The 23858-nt window shown below is 42.9% G+C and overlaps 1 protein-coding gene across 2 annotated transcripts in view; it reads left to right on the top strand.

Annotated features, from left to right (window-relative positions):
• The window catches only part of SEC63 (SEC63 homolog, protein translocation regulator), a 115561-nt gene that overhangs the window by 39450 nt on the left and 52253 nt on the right, over positions 1–23858 (top strand). For both annotated transcript variants that reach the window (XR_012243902.1, XM_073627034.1), the window contains exons 5-11: positions 803–864; positions 1045–1103; positions 1880–1930; positions 16625–16733; positions 20764–20858; positions 20952–21084; positions 21184–21276. Coding sequence is in view for 1 of the 2 variants with exons in the window: in XM_073627034.1 (XP_073483135.1) it covers positions 803–864; positions 1045–1103; positions 1880–1930; positions 16625–16733; positions 20764–20858; positions 20952–21084; positions 21184–21276 (602 nt within the window). In the remaining variant the exon portion in view is untranslated. The remainder of the gene's footprint in view (positions 1–802; positions 865–1044; positions 1104–1879; positions 1931–16624; positions 16734–20763; positions 20859–20951; positions 21085–21183; positions 21277–23858) is intronic.

Genomic DNA, 23858 nt, shown 5'->3' with positions numbered 1-23858 from the left:
CCATAGGTGACCTATTTTAAAAGGTTATATGTTTAGAGTTTACCATGAATGATGGCCCTAGAATCATTGCTCTCACTCTGGTGTGCACTGTAATATGTATTTGTGGTGATACCTCACACGTGTGGCACAATTGCTATTTACATACATATGTGTTTGCATTCGGGTGTGTGCATGTTGCGATGGGCTTGCTTTTACATTTTTTTTCCATTTAACTTTAATTCCGTTACGTGCATGGGCAGGTGACAGGTCCTCTTTTGGAGTCTAGACCCTTAATGTTACCTCTGCCCTCCACTGCAGGTATTCAAGCACAGATTGTGCTTGATTAGCTGCTTCCCTCGCTATAGCAGCTGGGGAATAACAGCTCTGAACCTAGAAGTGACAAAATGCTTGTGGCATCCAAGTTCATTAGTCCAATAGAAGATCGGGTAATGGACATTTTCAATCTGCTCTCGCTTGCCATCCTGAAAGTATTTACTGCAGTCCAGGAAGAATGAGAGAGACTGGGAACCACCATGGGCAGGGTCACATTTTTTTTTTACCATAAAAGTGATCTGATGGCTCTACAGCTACCCGCGTCACTGTTACACGAAAGCCGGTCGCAGGCGCGAGCTTGTTTTAACTTCTTGAATACCAGAACGTTTTTAAATGTACCTTCATAGAATAGGGGTTAAAACTCATGCACCTGGAAGGTTCACTGTCAGTGAATATTTGCTGAATGTCTATTCCACTGATTTATAAATATGCCCCTTGATGTCTGTAGTGTAATATATTGAACTTGTATAAATACTTTGCACATTTCTAGTTTGACAGATGAACAATCAAGAAAGAATTGGGAAGAATATGGAAATCCTGATGGGCCACAGGGTAATTTTATTAAATTAATATACTTTGTTTTCTGTCATATTCTACCAGCCTTTTTGTTATGAAACATAAATTCAATATTATCAACGCAATTTAAAAAAAAAAAAGTTTACTTTTTATACAGTATGAATAGGTATGCAATTTGAAACATGATGCTTTTTGTATTTATTTATTTTTTTAAAGCTACGAATTTTGGCATTGCACTGCCTGCCTGGATTGTGGACCAGAAAAATTCTATGCTGGTAATTACAAGTTGAATTGTTTTACTTCATCTTTTGTTTTGTAATAGAAACCCCATCTAGCTTAATTAGTGTAAACTAAATTCAAGTTTGATTTGTTTTTTGGATTGTGATTCTTTTTTTTTTTTTTTTTTTTTTTTAAATTAACGTTTATGTACTTAATTTGCATTGATTGTGAACCGTGTTATGTGATCTAAATTCCATTCTCTGGATTTTGACTCTTATATTAAAGCGGAGTTCCACCCATTTTTTTTTTTTTTAATGTCCAATCATTCCCTTGCCCATCCGCAATGGTATTTGAAATGCCAACTATTTATTTTTTTCTAAATACCATCTTTGCAAATTTTTTCTGCTGCACTTCCGGCTCTGGCCGCCTAAGCGATTATGTCACAAGGCAATTCCCATGAACTCCTGGGCTATCTGCGTCATCTATCCCTGAAGTCCATCGGGAATCGCCTAATACTAAATTCTCGTGCGATTTCATGACTTCAGTTACCTTCTGGAATGTCCTCTGGTTGACAGGTTGCCATAACAATGGGGCAGGAACTTCCGCTAACCCCACCATTGTTTATGGCAACCTGTCAGAAAGAAACAGCGCTGCACAGTGGCATTACTGCACAGGCACGAGATTGGGAGGTGCATGCTGGGTAGCCAGCGCACCGAATTCCAGAAATGAAGACCAGCGGGCTTGGGGGGAATGGATCTCTACTTTAAACTGTAGTAGTGATTCTTCATGAGCTTGTGCAATGTGGGATAATTCCATATCATTTTGTTTTTAGGTTTTGCTTGTATATGGCCTGGCTTTTATGGTTATCCTTCCAGTTGTTGTGGTAAGTAGTTGCATGCACATCGCTAGTATATTAACTTGTTTCTTTGAACAGTAAGGAAAAATTTAGGCTTTTTTCTATATATTCCATGGCAGTATATAAACAGGAGATTGGCCTGCCTACTTGAAAGGTGCAGTAATGGAAGAGTATGAAATTGAACTCCTCCAGTAGTGCTTCAGTTTTGTCTTATTTCTTTTGCGACAGGTTTGGCGTTGTCTAAAGTTACAGGGTTGACTGCTTGCCCCCTCAGAATTTATCTCCCCATAGTTATCACTACTTTCTCTTACCTTGAAGCTCTTGAAAGGTTGATCCAGGTATGGGAACAATCCTGGGGAGGGGTCAGAACTGAAGGTACAAACATGTGACTCCAGGTCCCAGGGTTCTAGTTTCATGGTCACAAGCTCTCCCTGGGCTGCTTAGTTTGACATTACAGGCTGTGTGCTGCCCCAGCTGGCCCTTTTACCTCTCCGTCGAACACTTGAGGCAGGCAGACGCATGCAGGCCTTACTTCAGAGTGGCTTCTTGAAGAACTTCATCCCCAGTTTTCTTTTTTGCTTGGTTAGCCATAAAAAATTGCACAGCCAGCTAATCCAACAGTGTTGTGTAGTGATATACCATCTTTTTCTCTGCCATTGGGAGCTGACTGTCTTTTGGGGTTCTTGCAGTCGACCTTCATGATGCACATGCCAGTGGCTCACTATCTGGGGGCCAGCTGCAAGAACCAGGAAGAGACAGCCAGCCTCTTGATGGCACAGCACCTGCGCTGTGGAGTGCCCTGAGGCCTCTTGCGATGTTTGATGTAAGTATTCTAGTAGGCTGCTTGACGGGAATCCAGGAAATGTAGAGCTGTGATCCCCAAGAAAGGTAATAAAAAAAATCTGGTTGCGAGATAAAAGAGAGGGGTAGGAGTAGAATGTCAGAAAGTGGGTGGGGAGGGTACATTTCAGGGTCTGCATCTCTTTAGAAATAATTAACCCTTTGGAAGTATCTCACCAAAAAAATATCAGTCACCACTCTGCCCTGCCCCTCCAGCACTCACTGGAGTGCTGGGCTGTGGAGGGAGGGGGCAGGAGCCGCTGGCTTGGGCTCTCAGCAGCAAGCTGAGAGGCTGAGCCAGCTGCCGGTCAGGCATCTGGACAAATCGCAACATTGTTGGGATTCCTGCAGAACCTGGACCGGCAGAGTGATGTGAACCAGCAGCTGACTTTAGCACACTGTTGGTTGAATTTGGGTCACAGGAGTGCAGAACTAAGTGCACTCCTGTGACCTACAGGAGAAGTATAGTCAAAAGAGCTTTGGCCATACTTCTCCTTTAAAACATTCGCTACTTCACTAAGTAGGAGTTAGTTATGCTGTTTTCCATTCCTCTCCCTTTTAAAGTAGATGTAAAGTCATTGTAAAGTCTCGTGTGTGTTTGTTTTTTTTTTTTTTTTTAAATAATAAACTTGTTATACTTGCCTGCTCTGTGAAATGGTTTTGCACAGAGCAGCCTGAATCCTCTTCTCTGGTCTCCTGGCCCCTCCCTCAGGTTACGTGCCCCCACAGCAAGCAGCTTGCTATGGGGGCATCCGAGCCAAGCTGCGGCTCCCTGTGTGCATGCAGACACAGAACTGCCCTTCGGCCCCATCCCCTCTCTCTACTGATTGGCTAACTGACTTTGACAGCAGCGGGAGCCAATGGCGCTGCTGTTGTGTATCAGCCAGACAGCCGAGGGACTCGTGGAGATTGCTGGAGAGAGATGGGACTTGGGTAAGTACTGGGGGGCTGCTACACACAGAAGATTTTTTTTTTTTATCTTCATGCAAAAAATGCATTAAGATAAAAAAAAAAGTCTGACTTTGCAACTCCTTTAACCACTTCTGGACCGCCCACCATGGATTTACGTTGCTCATTTGATGTTAAATACCGTTGTTATGGCAGAAGATGGCTGCCATAACCCTGGTATTTTCTTCAATGGCGGGCAGTCCGCTTTAAGATAAAAGTGGCCCCCACGGCGGATTTGCTGCAAGATCACTTTTATCGGCAGCGGGGGAGGTCCCCACCCCCTCCCTCCACATCCCGGTTGTCTCCGCCGCTTATCGGATCTGTCGGTAGCGGCAGAGACGATTCAATGTTGTCCCCTGAGAGGCAGGAAGTTGAGTGAGGGAAGGATGGCCCCCCACTTGACTCTATGCCATTAGATGATGGGAGCGAAGTCAAATGTCACTTCCGCCCAACGGCCTTAAAGGGGGCAATTTTTTTTTTTTTATTGCATTTAAGTGCAAATGTGAGATCTGAGGTCTTTTTGACCCCCAGATCTCACAAGAGGTCCTGTCATGCTTTTTTTCTATTACAAGGAATGTAAACATCCCTTGTAATAGGAATAAAAGTCATCCAAAATTTTAAAAAGTAAAATAAATAAGGGAAAAAAAAAAAAGATTTAAAGTGCCCTGTCTCTCCGTGTTTGCGAGCACGGGAGTGAACACATACGTAAGTCGCGCCCGCATATGTAAACGGTATTCAAACCACACATGTGAGGTATCGCCCGGGATCGTTAGAGCGACAGCAATAATTCTAGTAAAAGACCTCTTCTGTAACTCAAAACTGGTAACCTGTAGGAATTTTTAAACGTCCCCTATGGAGATTTTTAAGTGTCAAAGTTTGTCGGCATTCCACGAGCAATTTGAAGCATAACCTGTTGGTTATCAATTTACTCTGCGTAACATTATCTATCATAATAAAAAAAAAAAAATTGGGCTAAACTTTACTGTTTTCTTATTTTTTTTTATTTTAAAAAAGTGTATTAAAGTGTATTTCTTTGTCGAACATCACGGGACACAGAGCCACAGTAATTACTGATGGGTTATATAGGTATCACTGGTGATTGGACACTGGCACACCCTATCAGAAAGTTCAACCCCCTATATAATCCCTCCCCTTGCAGGGATACCTCAGTTTTTACGCCAGTGTCTTAGGTGTTGGACGTGTAAAGATGTCCTGTGCTGAGCTCCAAAGGGAATATCCTATATCCTATACTGGGGCAAGCCAGGCAGACCGGATCCATTCAAAGTGTTCTTTCGTGGCCGAATTGGATGGTACCCGGGCCTCGTGTCCGAAAAAACGAGGTTTTACCTGTAACGCTTCTCTTTTTAGAGAGCTGGACCCCGCATATTAGAAAATGGTTTTTCTAGCCTAATTTCTAGCCGGGTGCTTTACAGGGCCAGAACTGTGGATCCCCCTATTCATAGGGGGGCCCAGTCTCTGACGGTTTATTCAAACGGAGCCCACCGTGAGAGGTGAAGATTGGGTCTGTATAACAGAACCCTGCGGCTGGATAAGGTAAGAGGAGATTCCACAGAATTTTTTAATTCTAGTAGGTTTTCTCCTTTAAGGTAAATGCATGCTATGCCTATTGTGACCACCGGGGGCTGCCAAGAGCACATACCTTCCCAGGCTGATGTCGGTCTCAGTGTTCTCACGCTGCACAGCGTCTCCGGCCGGCTTCAGGTAGGATGGGATGGGGGGATTTCTCCTTCATGAATGTTCCCCCCAGGCTAGGGGGAGGCCACAGGTGTCTGTAAGGCGGTTGTACACCGCTTGAGCGCCGCCGCCATTGCCGTTACAGGTACAGGCCCATCACTACCGACGCTCTCCTTCCTCCCCCTCCCCCCAGCCTTTCCTCCATATTGTTTCCGGAGGGTCGGCCAGCGCGGGAAGCGCTCATTTTTTCGAAATTCGAGGTGGGGGGGCGGGGCGTCAGCACAGCGTGCTCAGACGCCCACACAGGCCGGCTGCAGGCTATTTAAAGCACTCTGTACAGGTGCACACAGCCTTTTGGAGGGACACAGAGCTGACGGCTGCTGTAAGGTGGGACACAGGCATTCTCCTAGGCAGCATTTACTAAGGTAACACCAGACTGGGCATTTGGTAGCAAGGCTTTTAGCCGGACTACATCGCTCAGCAGTCAGTGTTCAATTTGTGATACCTCCACCTTGTTGCTTTGCACTATGGGTAGAAGAGGTTCAAGCACCCCAAGAACCAGAGACTCTAGGGGGATCTCGTTCGGGTTCTGAGGACCCCCTTTCTGCAGCATCCTCTCCCCCTGAGGGGCCAGGGACGGCTAGACAGAGGGAGCCATTGGGGTCGGGCTATACCTGCCTCCGGCACTTCAGCCCCTGTATACATTACACAGGAGGTTTTTTTCCTCAACCATTAGTGGTTTAGAGGAGAGATTAATGGCAGTGATTACATCTCCACTTAGTGGAAGAAAACGCACTAGGCCTTCCTCTGTTCCCCAAGACCCTCAGGAAGAGGAGCTCTGGGATAAAGGAAGCAAATCCCTTTCAGAGGATCAGGATGGGACAGATGATTCCTCTTCTGAGGAATCAGGTGGAGAGGGACCCTCTGCGACTTCCCAGGAGGAGAAAGTCTTAGTGCAGATCCTTACGGATTGGTCTGCTCCACATTTAAGTTGCCCGTATCTGAATCAGTTAAAGAACCCTCTTCTTCTTTGGGGTCATTGAAGCCTCCTCAAACAGCTCATGCTTTTCCGGTTCATAATTTACTTGAAAAGCTCATTTATTCTGAGTGGGATCACCCAGATAAACTTTTTTTCCGCCGAAAAAGTTTTCATCACTTTATCCGATGGAAGAAAAGTTTATTAAAATGTGGGGAATACCGCCCATTGATGCCGCCATTTCCTCCGTAAATAATAGTCTGACTTGTCCTGTAGACAATGCTCAGATGCTCAGGGATCCTGTAGATAAAAAGATGGAATCCCTATTGAAGGATGTTTTCTCCTTGGCAGGTTCAGTGGCTCAACCTGCAGTTGCAGCGATTGGAGTCTGTCAATACTTAAGAGACCATGTCAAGCAGGTTATCAAAGTTTTACCTGAACAGCAGTCCCAGGTGGTTGGCTAACCTTCCTGTGGCCTTATGTTACGTTGTTGACGCCATCAGAGATTCTATCGTGCAAACCTCTCGTCTTTCACTGGGGTTGGTGCATATACGTAGAATCCTATGGTTGAAAAATTGGTCAGCCGAAGCACCATGTAAGAAGTTACTGTCTGGGTTTCCATTTTGTGGTGAAAGGTTGTTTGGAGAGGACTTGGATTACTATATCAAGAGAATCTCTGGTGGGAAAAGTACTCTCTTACCCGTCAAGAAGAAGAGTAAGCGTCCCTCTTTCAAACGCACTCTTTCCCCAGCGCCAGGGGCTTCAGCCTCCAGGCAGTCTCGACAGCCTCCTCCGTCTGGGTTCAGAAACAAGAGTCAACCCCAGGAACAAAAAGTCCTGGGGGAAGAAGCCTACTAGGAAAAACACTAAGACCTCTTCATGAAGGGGCGCCCCCGCTCGCTTGAGTGGGGGGGAAGACTGCGACAGTTCTCAGAGCTCTGGCAGGAGGACTTCCAGGACAGATGGGTAATCTCCACAGTAACCTTAGGGTACAAGCGAGAGTTTCAGGAATTTCCCTCTCCTCGGTTCCTCAGATCAAGTGTCCCCAGAGACCCAGAGAAGAAGCAGTCGCTCCTTCTAGCGTTAGAGCAACTTTTGTCACAGGAGGTCATTATGATGATTCCTGCAAAGGACCAGGGATTGGGCTTTTATTCCAACCTTTTTACGGTCCAAAAACCACATGGGGATGTCAGACCCATTCTGGATTTAAGAGATCTGAACTGATTCCTAAGGATTCAGTCCTTCTGCATGGAATCAATTCGGACAGTAGTCTCCACCCTGCAGGGAGGAGAATTTCTGGCATCGATAGACATCAGAGATGCATATCTGCATGTGCCCATTTTTCCTGCTCATCAGAAATTTCTGTGCTTCGAGATAGGAGGGCGCCATTTCCAGTTTGTGGCTCTGCCTTTTGGGATAGCCACTGCACCTTGAGTGTTCACAAAGGTCTTGGCCCCTCCTCTGGCCAGATTAAGGGCTCAGGGTATAGCTGTCATAGCATACCTAGATGACCTGCTACTGATAGACCGGTCGGTAGCCTCCTTGAACGGAAACTTGAGAACCACAGTCAAGTATCTGGAACACCTAGGTTGGATCCTCAACCTAGAAAAATCTTTCCTAAAACCAGTAAGGAGACTGGAGTATTTAGGTCTGATTATAGATACAAGCCAGGAGAAAGTATTTCTGCCTCAGGCAAAGATCACTGCTTTAAGGAAGCTGATTCTGGCAGTCAGGATCAAGAGGGGTCCTCCGCCTTTGTATGAGGCTGCTAGGGAAGATGGTGTCTTCATTCGAAGCAGTTCCTTATGCTCAGTTTCATTCAAGATTGCTGCAACACAGTATTCTGTCGGCCTGGAACAAGAAGGTTCAGGCATTAGACTTTCTGATGCACCTGTCTCATGCGGTGTGTCAGAGCCTCAATTGGTGGCTCATTCCCGAAAACCTGCAGAAGGGGAAATCCTTTCTGCCAGTTACCTGGACGGTGGTAGCAACAGATGCCACTCTGTCAGGTTGGGGAGCAGTTCTGGAACAGTCTGCAGTTCAGGGGGTATGGTCCAAGACAGAGAGGACCTTACCCATCAACATTCTGGAAATCTGTGCGGTAGGTCTATCCCTAAAGGCCTGGACTATCAGGCTACAGGGTTGCCCGGTCAGGATTCAGTCCGACAATGCCACAACGGTGGCTATGTCAAACATCAGGGAGGCACCAGGAGCCGAGCTGCTCAAAAAGAGGTGAACCAGATCTTAGCCTGGGCAGAGAGGCATGTGCCATGCATATCGGCAGTTTTCATTCCAGGGATAGAGAACTGGCAGGCGGACTATTTAAGTTGCCAGAAGTTACTTCCAGGGGAATGGTCTCTACATCCCGACGTCTTTTGGAACATATGCCAAAGATGGGGGGTCCCAGATGTAGATCTCTTTGCATCCCGATTCAACAAAAAGATAGACAGATTTGTGGCAAGAACAAGAGATCCTCTTGCATGCGGAACGAATGCGTTGGTGATTCCGTGGCATCGGTTCTCACTGATTTATGCATTCCCGCCTATTCTGCTACTGCCACGACTCCTTCGCAGGATCAGGCAGGAAAGGAAGTCAGTACTTCTGGTGGCCCCCGCTTGGCCCAGAAGGACGTGGTATGCGGAAATAGTAAGGATGATGGTGGGTTCCCCGTGGACACTACCGGTACGCCCAGATCTGTTATCTCGGGGTCCAGTGTTCCATCCTGCCTTACAAAAGCTAAATTTGACGGTTTGGCTATTGAGACCCACGTTCTGAGGAGTCGTGGGCTTTCAGGTTCTGTGATATCTACCTTGATCAATGCAAGGAAGCCAGCTTCCAGAATGATTTATCATAGAGTCTGGAAAGCTTATGTATCCTGGTGTGAATCCAGGGGTTGGCATCCCAGAAGATATGTGATGGGTAGAATTCTTGATTTTCTACAATCGGGTTTAGAGATGAAGCTGGCCTTGAGTACCACCAAGGGCCAGGTCTCGGCCTTATCAATATTATTTCAACGGCCACTTGCTTCGAAATTCTTGGGTCCGAAACTTTATACAGGGGGTGACGTGTCTTAATCCTCCGGTTAAGGTGCCCCTAAACCCCTGGGACTTGAACTTGGTTCTGTCTGTGTTACAGAAACAGCCTTTTGAACCAATAAGTCAGATTCCTTTGGTCTTGTTGACAAGGAAGTTAATTTTTCTGGTAGCCATTTCTTCTGCTAGAAGGGTATCAAAATTAGCAGCCCTTTCCTGTAGGGAGCCTTATTTGATTGTGCACAAGGATAGAGTGGTACTACGCCCTCATCCTAGTTTTTTACCAAAGGTGGTTTCTGATTTTCATTTAAACCAAGACATTGTTCTGCCTTCCTTTTTTCCAGATCCCTGTTCTCCGGAAGAGAGATCACTACATGCGTTGGATGTAATAAGAGCAGTCAAGGCCTATCTCGAGGCAACTGCTCAGATTCGCAAAACGGATGTTTTGTTCGTGCTGCGAGAGGGTCCCAGTAGAGGACAGGCAGCGTCAAAAGCTACCGTTTCTAAATGGAATCGACAGTTGATTATTCAAGCTTACGGTTTGAAACAGAGGATTCCTCCGTTTCAGATCAGGGCACATTCCACAAAGGCTATTGGTGCTTCTTGGGCAGTGCATCACCGGGCCTCTCTATGGCTCAGCTCTGCAAGGGCGCAACCTGGTCTTCAGTCTACATTCACCAGATTCTATCAGGATATTGCCTTTGGGCGTAGTGTGCTGCAGGCAGCAGTACAGGGTCCTCAGGTCTGATTACACCCTACTTGGTCGTGGCCCCCCCCTCTCAGATAGCATTGCTCTGGGACATCCCATCAGTAATTACTGTGGCTCTGTGTCCCGTGATGTTCGAGAAAGTAAATAGGATTTTTTAAAACCGCTTACCTGTAAAATCCTTTTCTTTCGATGGACATCACGGGACACAGAGGTCCCGCCCCTCTTCTAATACACTATATTGCTTGGCTACAAAACTGAGGTATCCCTGCAAGGGGAGGGATTATATAGGGGGTTGAACTTTCTGATAGGGTGTGCCAGTGTCCAATCACCAGTGATGCCTATATAACCCATCAGTAATTACTGTGGCTCTGTGTCCCGTGATGTCCATTGAAAGAAAAGGATTTTACAGGTAAGCTGTTGGTAAGCATTTGTAAGACCGCTGCTCAAATACGTTGTGACAGTATTGCAATGATCGCCATTTTATGAGAGAGAGAGAGAGAGAGAGAGTTTTTTTGTGCCGGAACTCGGCGGAATGCAGTTCCGGCCCCTCTGACAGCCATCTGCTCTGACCTCTCACACTAGCGCTGCGCACACAGGGCTGCTGCCTTTTGAGATTTTCAGGTCTCAGCAAGGCAACATACAGCTGCCTGTGTTGATTCAAGCAGCAACTTCTGCCCCCTGCCTCTTCTCACACTAGCAGGGAGCAGAGAAGCCCTGAAACTCTGCCCCAGCTACAGTTCTCAATCATCTGAAAAGCCTGTACATAAAACGTGGACTGGAGCACTGGAACAGCATTGGAAAAAGTGAGATGAAAAACGGAGGGGAGGGGGGGAGAGAGCCCTCCAGAAACTGAATTCACAGTGAGAGGATAATTGTGAAAGAAGGGGGGGGGGGTGGAAATTTGTCCAGAGAGGAGAACTGGGAAGGGAGCTTTGTACAGAGGTAAGAGCTGCAGAAGGCAGAGCTGTGGAGGGTGGGGGAGGTTGTGTAGAGGTGAGAGCTATAGGGGAAGCTGGGGGTGCTGAGGTGGGTGGCAAAGGTGAGAGCTGTGGATTGGGGTGAGCTTTAGATGGGGGTGCAGAAGGGGAGCAGAGATAATATGGATGGAGGTGCAGAGGTGAGTTGTGGACTGGGGGTGTAAGCTGTAGTTAGAGGGGTGCAGACGTGTGATGGTGGGGGGGGGTGAGTTGCGGATAGGGGTTCAGAGTGGAGCTTTGAACAGGGAAAGAAGAGGTGGGCTGTGGATGAGGGTTGCAGAGGTTTGGTGTGGATGGAGGACACAGAGGTAAGCAAAGAGATAAGCAGAAGAGAGGATTTAATGGTTACTTTTGGGGGGGATACTTGAGGGGGAAGACCAGGGAAATTTGCTGGGGAACAGTAAGACCCCTTTCACACTGGGGCGGTGCGGGTGTTAGTGATAAAATACTAAAACTAGCGGCGCTTTACTGCTGTTATAGCAGCGCTTTGGCACTACTAGCGGGGTGCTTTTAACCCCCAAGAAGGGGTTAAAAAAGGGTTAAAAGCGACCACTTAGCGCTGCTTTCAAAATGCTTTTAAGGTGCTTTGAAAGCGGTGCCTATTCATTTGAATGGCAGGGGCGGTGGAGGAGGGGTGTATACACCCCTCCCCCACCGCCCCAAAGATGCTGCTTGCAGGACTTTTTTTTTTTTCCTGTCCTGCAAGTGCACCGCCCCGGAGTGAGAGCACTCATGCTTTTATTCCAAAAGATATGACTAAACTACAGGAATTACCCACTTAAGCCCCGGACCATTTGGCTGGCCAAAGATCAGAGCACTTTTTGCGATTCGGCACTGCGGCGCTTTAACTGACAATTGCGCGGTCGTTGGATGTGGCTCCCAAATAAAATTGAGGTCCTTTTTTCCCCACAAATAGCGCTTTCTTTTGGTGGTATTTGATCACCTCAGCGTTTTTTTGTTTTTTTTTTTGTGCTATAAACAAAGCGACAATTTTGAAAAAAAAAAAGCAATATTTTTTACTTTTTGATATAATAAATATCCCCCAAAAAATATATAAAAAAACATTTTTTCCTCAGTTTAGGCCGATACGTATTCTACATATTTTTGGTAAAAAAATTGCAATAAGCGTTTGGTTTGCGCAAAAGTTATAGCGTCTACAAAATAGGGGATAGTTTTATGGCATTTTTATTCTTTTTTTTTTCTTTTTTTTTTTTTTTTCACTAGGAATGGCGGCGATCAGCGATTTTTTTTTTTTTTTTTTTTTTTTTTTTTTTTTTTTTTTTTTTTTTTTTTTCTTTCGTGACTGCGACATGGCGGACAGATCGAACACTTTTGGCACTATTTTGGGACCATTCCCATTTATACAGCGATCGGTGCGATTAAAAATGCATTGATTACTGTGTAAATGTGACTGGCAGTGAAGGGGTTAAGTGTGTTCTAACTGTGGGGGGGGGATGGGCTATGTGTGATGCAACACTGATCACCGCTCCCGATTACAGGGAGCTGTGAACAGTGTCCTTGTCATTAGGCAGAACGGGGAAATGCTTGTTTACATCAGCATTTCCCCGTTCTTCCTCTCCGTGAGACGATCGGGGGTATCCCCACGGACAGTGAGTCCGCGGGACCCGCGATCACACTCATGGAGCTGACTGCGGCGCATGGCGACCACGCGGCGGCAAATTTAAAGGGACGTACCTGTACGCCCATTTGCCTGTCCGTGCCATTCTGTCGACGTATATGTACATGCGGCAGTTGGCAAGTGGTTAAATTATTCCCCAATGATAGGATTCTAAAATTACTCATAAAATATGATAAATCGGTCCATTCATGGATAGGGAGAATTAATACAGGAAAAAATGGATATTTACCAAAATTACTGTATTTATACGATTTAACCCCCCCAATTAATTTATGGTACAGTTACGTAAGGATGTAGGAAACTGTATTTGGGCGCACACCACGAATAAGAAGGGACATTTTAATTAGGACAAAAAAGAACGGAGGCCTTGCTCTACCTGATTTCACAAAATATTTACAAGCTGCGTCTTTAAATAGGATTATAGACTGGTATCATAATATGGAACATAAACAGTGGGTAACTCTGGAAGAAGATATCATTGGACTAAAACTTAACCCTTTCATGACTAAGCCTATTTTTTGACATTTGGTGTTTACAAGTTAAAATCTGTATTTTTTTGCTAGAAAATTGCTTGGAGCCCCCAAATATTTTATATATATATTTATAATATATTTATTATACCGTGTGACATAAAATATTGCAACAATCGCCATTTTATTCTCTAGATTCTCTGCTAAAATATATATTTTAGCAGAGAATCTAGAGAATAAAATGGCGATTATTGCAATATTTTATGTCACACGGTATTTGTGCAGCGGTGTTTTAAACGCAACTTTTTGGGAAAAGGGACACTTTCATGAATTTTAAAAAAACCAAACAGTAAAGTTAGCCCAATTTTTTTGTATAATGTGAAAGATGATGTTACGCTTAGTAAATAGATACCAAACATGTCACGCTTTATAATTGCACGCACTCGTGGAATGGCGAGAAATTACGGTACCTAAAAATCTCCATAGGCAACGCTTTAATTTTTTTTTTTTTTTAGTTACCAGGTTAGAGTTACAGAGGAGGTCTAGGGCTAGAATTATTGCTCTCGCTCTGATGATCGCTGCGATACCTCACATGTGCGATTTGAACACTGTTTACATATGCAGGCGCAACTTCCGTATGCGTTTTCTTTGCTGCGCGAGCTCATGGGGACGGGGGCGCTTTAAAAAAAAATTTTTTTATTTATTTTTATATAAATTGTGTTTAAAAAAAACATTTTTTGATCACTTTTATTGCTGTCACAAGGAATGTAAACATCTCTTGTGACAGTAATAGGTGATGACAGGTACTCTTTATGGAGGGATTGGGGGATCCTGTAGTCTATAATCCTATTTAAAGACGCAGCTTGTAAATATTTTGTGAAATCAGGTAGCGCAAGGCCTCCGTTCTTTTTTGTCTTAATTAAAATGTCCCTTCTTATTCGTGGTGTGTGCCCAAATAAAGTTTCCTACATCCTTACGTAACTGCGCCCTTAAATTAATTGGGGGGGGGTAAAAGGTACAGCTAAAAGACCCCCCGATCCCTCCTTTGCACTTCAAAGTATTCAGATCACCGTTTTCGGTGATTCTGAATACTGTATGTTTTTTTAAAACCGGTGCCATTGGCAGCCAAGTAAACGGGAAGTGACGTCATGACGTCGTTTCTGTGTTTACAATTAGGAGTCTGGAACGAAGCCGCTTACGACTTTGTTGCAGTCTGTCCCTAGCCGCCAGAGGCAGCGGATTGTTCATTGGGTCTCCTGGTGGAGGCCCAGTAAGAGCGGCGGGAGGGGAGGGGACGTCCCCTCCCGCTCCTCCAGTATAACAGCCGAGCGGCTTTTAGCTGCATCGGTTTCTATCCCTGGATAGTCGATCGCCGACTCTAAAAAAACAGTACCGGGATGATGCCTGCAGCTGGGGGCATCATCCCGGGATAACCCCCAAAAGCCGTACGCTCGGAGGGAAGGGGTTAAATTTCTTCCATGGGTTAAACCCCAGCTTAGACTGGAAAGAAAAGATCTTACATTATTTACGTTATCAACTTTAAAGATATGGGATAATATCTTGAAAAGGGGAGACCTATCCACATTGATAGGACCAATGACTCCATTATTTTCTAATCCAGAATTTCCGCCAGCATTAAAGGTTAATCATTTTCTTAAATGGAAAAGGACTGAAAATGTAAGGATAGTCCAGACCTTAGTGGCTGGCAACTTCCTTGATTGCCTGAACTGGGACCTGAACATGAACATAAATGGATGCAATATCAACAGTTAAATACATATATTAGGGTTAATATACAATATTCCTTAGTTGACAGACAACTAACCATTTTTGAACAATTAATAAAGGAACAAAGACTGACGCCTAATTTGTCAACTATATATAAGCTCTTACTTCCTATGGAATCTCTTAATGAGTTAATGTGTATGAAAAAATGGGAGAATGAAATAGGGAGCGTGATCCCACTGGTAGAGTGGGATAGGGCATTTTTTTTGGTACACAAAATCTCAATAGCGATAAGAAATCAAGAAAGGAATTATAAAATCATTATGAGATGGTATAAGACCCCAGTGGATTTACATAAAATAAATGGAGGCAATGCAGAAATATGTTGGAGATGCTTTAAGGAAAAAGGGATTATGACACGTATATGGCATGACTGTTCAACGGTGAAGGAGTTCTGGGACAAAATTTATAAAATTTATCGAAAGATAGCTGGCTCTGAGATACAATCAAGTGTAAAAATCTCAATATTAAATATTATTCCAGGAGCTAGAAAAACAATTAAGACAGATATCCTTCACTGTATGATAACAGCAGCCAAGACAATAATGGCTCGAAATTGGCGGAAAGCAAAAAGCCCCACAGTCGCAGAATTGGTTTGTGAAATGGGGTAAATACAGCAAATAGAGACAATGATAAGGATTGAAGAGAAAATGAATACCCAAAACTCAGAAATATGAGAAAAATGGGAAGAGTTTAGGTCCTTGGCAAATTTATCAAAAAATTTATGAATAACCACCCTAACGCATATCATTTTAAGGTGGGAGGGAGGGGGCTATGTTGTGGTGGGTTATTTATTTATTTATTTTTGGGTGGAGATGTGGATGCTGATTATGAATGGTAAGAAAATGATTCTATGTATGGCTATAAAGAATATTGATATTGTTTTAATATATAGCTAGAACATAGAGTTCACCTTGAGAGAATCTAAAAGCAGTGTATTAAATGGAAAATAATAAAAAGAGATTGGAAGCAAAAACAATGGCTGGGCACACATTTAACCCTTTGATCACCCTAAATGTTTAACACAGCCAGTATAATTAGTACAGTGCATTTTTTTTTTTTAGCACCGATCACTGTATTACTCTCACTGGTTCGCACAAAGTAAACCATGTCAGAATATCCGCTGCAATATCGCAGTCCTGCTATAAGTTGCTGATCGCCGCCATTACTAGTATAAAAAAAAAGTTGCGTTGGAGGACCGTGCAATTGTCAGTTAAAATAACACAGTGCCGTATTGGAAAAATGTCCTGGTCATGAAAGGGGGGTAAATCTTCTGGCGGTCAAGTGATTAAAGCAATAAAACATCGGGGGGGGGGGTGTGTGTGTGTTTGTGGTTTTTTTTTTGTTTGTTTTTTTTTTTGCACTGACATTCCTTTTTACTGCGGGTTCCTCACTTAATCTTTTTCTGTCAGCATCTAAGAACACTATTGCATATGGTTCTTTTGGCTCCAGTAACTTACGTTCTTGGTGATAGTTTTGTTGTTTTAACTATTCTGCTTATATAATATGGTATATTTTTATATTGGTGCATATTTTTCAAAAACCACAAAGTCTGCTTGAGTTGGATAATACGGTAGAGCAGGATATGCATGGTGGTAAATATCTTTATAAAGAATGTTTTATAAACCATTAAAAAAATTGCTGTTTCAGGGTTCATGGTGGTATAAATCAATTCGTTATAGCGGTGATCAGATCCTCATCCGTACCACTCAGATCTACACCTATTTTGTGTATAAGACCAGGAACATGGATATGAAACGTGAGTAAAGTTGTTACTGCATAGGTGCGAGGAGTGAGCCTGCTTCATGTATTTAAAAAAAAAAAATTACTTTTATTACAGTTGTGAATGTGCAGGTTTATTTAATTTTTACTGATAATGCACCTTCTGTGTGGTGGTGGTGGTCTTGGTGTTGCTGCAAGTAAATTTAACACTCCACTATTTTAAATGATATCTATAGTATTTTTTTCATCTGTGTGTGTGTGTTACAATAATTATTAAAAAGAAAAATTTACATTTATGTTGTCAAAGCAGATTTTGTTTATTTAAACTTCTCTGTTGACAAGTCCTGCCCCACTGTATATATTCACTAGTGTTTTGTATTTCTCTGAAGTTCCTAGGCTCTCTAATTACTAGAGAGGAAATTTTAGCCCAGCAGAGAGCATGTTGTCTCTCAACCTTGACTGATAGACTTGCAGTGACAGAAAAGGAAGGCTGGTAGTAATGTAGAAAAGCGCCTTGAATATTTCAACCTTCCTGTAGATACAGGATTACAGTGCATACAAAAACAGTTTTTATAACATCACTCATTGATCAGATTAATATCACCTTTACAAATGTGAAATACTGGACCATACTTTTCTTCCAAATGGATGTTATAATTGTATACTGTATATTGTAACACCAATATTTAAAAAGGGCCCAAAATATATCCCTGGGAATTAGACCAGTTAGCCTAACATCAATAGTATGTAAACTTTTGGAGGGGATGATAAGGGACTATATACAAGATTTTAGTAATAAGAACAGTATCATTAGCAGTAGTCAGCATGGATTCATGAAGAATCGTTCTTGCCAAACCAATCTATTAACCTTCTATGAGGAGGTGAGTTGCCATCTAGATAAAGGAAGGCCCGTAGACGTGGTGTATCTGGATTTTGCAAAAGCATTTGACACAGTTCTCCATAAACGTTTACTGTACAAAAATTGGCATGGACCATAGGGTGAGTACATGGATTGAAAACTGGCTACAAGGGCGAGTTCAGAGGGTGGTGATAAATGGGGAGTACTCAGAATGGTCAGGGGTGGGTAGTGGGGTTCCCCAGGGTTCTGTGCTGGGACCAATCCTATTTAATTTGTTCATAAACGATCTGGAGGATGGGATAAACAGTTCAATCTCTGTATTTGCAGACGATACTAAGCTAAGCAGGGCAATAACTTCCCTGCAGGATGTGGAAACCTTGCAAAAAGACCTGAACAAATTAATGGGGTGGGCGACTACATGGCAAATGAGGTTCAATGTAGAAAAATGTAAAATAATGCATTTGGGTGGCAAAAATATGAATGCAATCTATACACTGGGGGGAGAACCTCTGGGGGAATCTAGGATGGAAAAGGACCTGGGGGTCCTAGTAGATCATAGGCTCAGCGATAGCATGCAATGCCAAGCTGCTGCTAACAAAGCAAACAGAATATTGGCATGCATTAAAAGGGGGATCAACTCCAGAGATAAAATGATAATTCTCCCACTCTACAAGGCTCTGCTCTGGCCGCATCTGGAGTATGCTGTCCAGTTCTGGGCACCAGTCCTCAGGAAGGATGTACTGGAAATGGAGCGAGTACAAAGAAGGGCAACAAAGCTAAAAAAGGGTCTGGGGGATCTTAGTTATGAGGAAAGGTTGCGAGCACTGAACTTATTCTCTCTGGAGAAGAGACGCTTGAGAGGGGATATGATTTCAATTTACAAATACCGTACTGGTGACCCCACAATAGGGATAAAACTTTTTCGCAGAAGAGAGTTTAACAAGACTCGTGGCCACTCATTAAAATTAGAAGAAAAGAGGTTTAACCTTAAACTACGTAGAGGGTTCTTTACTGTAAGAGCGGCAAGGATGTGGAATTCCCTTCCACAGGCGGTGGTCTCAGCGGGGAGCATTGATAGCTTCAAGAAACTATTAGATAAGCACCCGAATGACCGCAACATACAGGGATATATAATGTAATACTGACACATAATCACACACATAGGTTGGACTATCTTTTTTCAACCTCACCTACTATGTAACTATAGGATCACATTTACATATCTGAATACCTAGATCAGACTTTCCTTATTATACAGTGGGGGAAATAATTATTTTATCCCCTGCAGATTTTGTAAGTTTGCCCAATTACAAAGAAATGTCTATTTTTTATCATAGGTGTATTCTAAATGATAGAGACAGAATATCAACCAAAAATCTAGAAAAAACACACAATGCAAATGTTATAAATTGAGTTACAGTTCAGTGAGTAAAATAAGTATTTGATCCCCTACCAACCAACAATTATTCTGGCTACAGTATGTGGTACACAGATTAGTCCTGTCAATCTAAGAAGTTGCTGCTAATGACAACTTGTTATGTGTATAAAAGACACCTATCCACAGAATCTTTCTTCCATTCAAACCCACTATCATGGACAAGAACAAAGCGCTGTCAAAGGACATCAGGGACAATATTGTAGACCCGCATAATGCTGGAATGGGCTACAAGACCATCAAGAAGCTTGACGAGTAAGAGACAACCGTTGAAGTGATTATTTGCAAAAGGAAGAAATACAAAAGAACCTTCAATCGCCCTCAGTCTGGAGCTTCATGCAAGATTTCGCCTCATAAATCTGATCATGAGAAAAGTGAGGGATCAGCCCAGAACCACACAGGAGGAGCTTGTGAATGATCTCAAGGCAGTTGGTACCACAGTCACCAAACAAACCATTGGTAACACAATACGCAGCCATGGATTGAAATCCTGCAGCGCCCACATGGTCCTCCTCGTCAAGAAGGCACATGTACAGGCCTGTCTGAAGTTTGCCAGTGAGCATCTAAATGATTTAGAGAAGGATCAGGAGGAAATGCTGTGGTCAGATGAGACCAAAAATTAGCTCTTTTGCATTAACTGGACTCTCCATGTTTGGAGGAAGAAAATTGCTGACTTTGACCCTAAAAACACTATCCCTACAATCAAGCACGGAGGTGGAAACATTATGCTTTAGGGCTGTTTTCTTTGCTAAAGGTACAGGCCGACTTTGCTGCATTGAGGGGCCAATGGATGGAGCCATGTTTTATAAAATCTTTAATGAGAACCTTCTTCCCTCAGCCAGAACACTGAAGATCGGTCGTGGTTGGGTCTTCCAGCATGACAATGACCCAAAACATACCGCCTAGGAGTGGCTCAAGAAGAAGCACATTAAGGTCATGGAGTGGCCTAGCCAGTCTCCAGACCTTAATCCTATAGAAAATGTATGGAGGGAGGTGAGTGACAGCCAAGAAACCTTAAGGATTTAAAGAAGATCTGTAGAGAAGAGTGGACCAAAATCCCTTCTGAGATGTGTGCAAAACCAACAAGAAACGTCTTACCTCTGTACTTGCCAACATGGGTTTCTCCACCAAGTACGAAGTCCTGTTTTGCTTGGGGATCAAATACTTTTTTTACTCATTGAACTGCAACTCAATTGATAACATTTCTATCATGTTTGATATTCTGTTTCTATCATTTAAAATACACCTTTGATAACAATTATAGACCTTTAATTTCTTTGTAAGTGGGCAAACTTACAAAATCTGCAGGGGGAGTTCTTTGGTCGCAGATTGTTTACCATTTCTTTTTAAGATTTTAAACATAGTATAACATGTTGCAAACTGTGTGCATGACAACTTGTCAGTTGATTGATTAGAGCTCAAATCAATTGCCATAATTGATCTGCTAAGCCATTATTGGGCACTAAAATACTTTTTTTTTTTTTTTTTTTTTTTTTTTTTTATACGAGTAGTCATAAATGTATTGATATTTGGCTCACTCTGTTTCAAGCAGCAGCTAACACAATTACAGCCATTTTATAAAGTGTACAAATAAGAAACTGTCAAAATAAAGCTTTGCGGACCTACTGTATTTGTTACGCCAATTGACTGAAAGTATATTTAAGAGGACAGCATTACATTGCAGTGTGTAGTTAGAGTTAGAGATGTATGGCCTGCACATATAATTATATAACATAATATATAAATCCTTACTTCTTTTTTTTTTTTTTTTAGGCCTAATTATGGTGTTAGCAGGAGCATCAGAGTTTGACCCACAGTATAATAAGGATGCCACAAGCAGACCTGCAGATAATGTACTAATACCTCAGGTAATATTAGACATAAATAATATGAATATATGTTGCCTTTATAAAATCATGTGTATTGGTTTTGCTAACATTGTACATGTTTGTTTTTTAAAGCTAATAAGAGAGATTGGTGGCATCAATCTAAAGAAAAATGAACCTCCACTCACCTGCCCCTACAGTCTTAAGGCAAGGGTGCTTTTACTGGCTCATTTATCACGAATGCAAATACCAGAGACACAAAAAGAAGGTAGTAATAGACTTTTTTTTTTTTTTTTTTTTTTTTAAGAATTAGTTAGCCATTGGTTTGGAGCATTTATGCTAATCTTTCTGGTTTTTGGTCTTGCAGATCAGCAGTTTATCTTGAAGAAATGTCCAGCTCTGCTCCAGGAAATGGTTAATGTTATATGCCAGCTAATTATAATGGCACGGAGTAGAGAGGGTAAGATTAGTTATCTGCCTCTAAATAAGCTCAGCTGTTAGATCTGGATAGGGGGAAAGTACTGATATCTATTGTCTCTAAACCTGTGGTCCTGTAACAAGCATGTGCAGTTCCTGTCCTTTTTTTCATTCTTTCCCCAATATTACTATGCCCATATTGTCCTTCTCAATTAATCAACCTCTTTGCAGTGGGGGGGGGGGGGGAGAGAATCGGTGTCGTCCCCCCGGGCGCAACATTTGGAGGTACCCAGGATGACAGAGGTAGCTCACACAGTGTGTATCGTCCAGGATGAGCCCACTTTGTCATCCACTGTGAGTGACACTGGATGACCAAGCAGGCTCCCCATAGGCATGTGCAGGGGGTGAGCCACCTGGGAACACCCTAATCCAGGAGTAGGGTTGGGGGGTGCTTGGGTTCACCCCCATCTCTGCGACCATCTGTGTCTCAGGGCTGGCAAGCATCCTGAGGTTTTCAACTCTGTCAGCTGTGCAGTATCTCCCTGTGGAGGTGTTGGGCGTTGTGGCGTGTGGCCAAACTTTGCCTCCTAAACACCTACAGATGACTGCTCTGGCTGATTGCCAGCTAAAACTGGGAAGGAGGCGGTGCAGACATGGCAGTCCGGGAGTCTTCTACTTCCAGCCATTGGGTAAGTAGCTGATGTGTAGATGTCTACCTTTATTTCTGCAAGAGTTCCCTCTATGCTCCATCTGTGCTGCTTCAGCCCTTACTTTCACCACTCACTGCCCGCGGACTGGCCGCTATCGCTGCACACTGGACTCCGAGCGCTAGAAGTCCACAGGTTAGGGGGTGCAAATTACTTGCCTTGCCCCGTGCGCTGACAACCCACCCTATGCCGTTGCTGCTTTGATTTATTTTTAAACCTTGGCTACTCAGTATAGGTCACAACAATAAATCTTGAGGGACACTTTTCTTTTTTTTTTTTTTTTTTTTTACTTTTTTTTGCCTTGTTTCTGTTATGTATCCATGAAACAGCCAACCCAGAATCAGAAAAGAAAGAAACCGCTCTGTGAAAAAATACTTAATGTTTATGGGATAATGGCTCTGAGAGTTGTACAGATATTGAAGACCTGTGTGTAGTCTTCTCCTCAGCATGTCACAGCTGATTAGGTTCACATATGGAACAATAAAAAAAAAGCTTTGGTTTTGTAAGCTAAATATCCTTTTACTATTATTTTGAGTCACTGGCATGGAACAAGAAGTTGGATGAGGACTTCTGACTTTAGTGTATTCCAGATACTTTTTCCAGGTCTGTGAATATTGAAATCAGTGTTCCACATGGTAACTATCATTGTTAGAAGGATTGTAGCAGTGGTAAGTTGCATATGTTGGCCAATGGCAGGCTCAGTTCAAATGAGGAGTACACACAACCAACAAATTTGAGATGCTCATTGAAATGTTGGTAATCCTCCTAGCTTTAGAAATTGAGGTGAAGTTGCTACTGTATTATATATGTACACATACCGGCCACAAGTCGCTGTTTTTGAAGATTTGTTAAGGTATCCATCCTATGCTCATCTAGCGATATTTGCAGTACTCTCTTGGTTACAGTGTACCGTTGTTAAGGCCTGTACTGTAAACTGTAACTCAAATAGAGTAGAATGAAGTTTTGTGCAGCAGAGAAGTCTGTTAGTATATTTTCATTTACTTCCTTCTAGGAGAGTCAGTCTGAGAATCTTTCAAAGTCAATGAACATTAGTCCATGTACACATTCTTCAACAAAGCAATATTGGCTTCTTAGTAATCAGCTGCTGCACCTGGTATTAATTAGGCAGGGCAGCGCTTCTAAGAGTAGACATATCATCAAATGATACAAGGAGTAGACATATTCTCTATCACCTTTATTAGGCAATGCTCCTTTGCATCCAGTCTTCCTCCTCCGTCTCCAGGCTGCTTGTCACAGGCCGTGTATATGCTCTGCTTTGGTCTGTGCACTGCCCTTTTCTTTTTTTCTTATAGATTTGTTCATTTATTGATTTAAGTGGTGGTGTTGTGTTTTTTGTTTTTTGTCTTTGTTTTTGTAACTAGACTGTCAGCTATGTACTAATGCCAAGTAGCAGAGGGTAGTGTTTTTGTTTTTATGGCTACCTAAAAGTAAAATTGTATTCTATGATAACAAAGTTGTAAAAAAATTTTAGGGCTTTTTTTTTTTCCCCGAAGGGAGTGGTCCTGCCTAAGTGAGAGCCCCACCATGTGCTATTTACCTGTCCATTGAGAGTTCTTTCATACACAGTAAGGGCACTCCTATTGGACAGTAAAATTGCAAATGGCAGAGATTTGCCCCAAAGTCAGATCTGTGTAATAAAATGCAACTAGTTTTAAAAAGGCATACAGAAAGATTTACCTGAAGTGAATGTCAAATGTATACCCCTAAATGTCCAATGTGCTACTTTAGATAAATATTGCAATTTAGAAATAGTTTTTTTTCTTGGTCATACTGCATGGGGCACAGGCTTTTTAATTACTGTTGTAGCCACTGTTTATCTGACTGGACCCTGAGAAAAATAAGAGAGCTGCAGGGACATCCTCCTTATATCACTCACCACTCCCATATAGCCCAAGTG

Source organism: Aquarana catesbeiana, linkage group LG04, assembly GCF_042186555.1.
Source record: "Aquarana catesbeiana isolate 2022-GZ linkage group LG04, ASM4218655v1, whole genome shotgun sequence".
NCBI lineage: Eukaryota > Metazoa > Chordata > Amphibia > Anura > Ranidae > Aquarana > Aquarana catesbeiana.
Note: the sequence above shows the minus strand (reverse complement) of the source record. Positions and strands in the feature narration are given on the sequence as shown.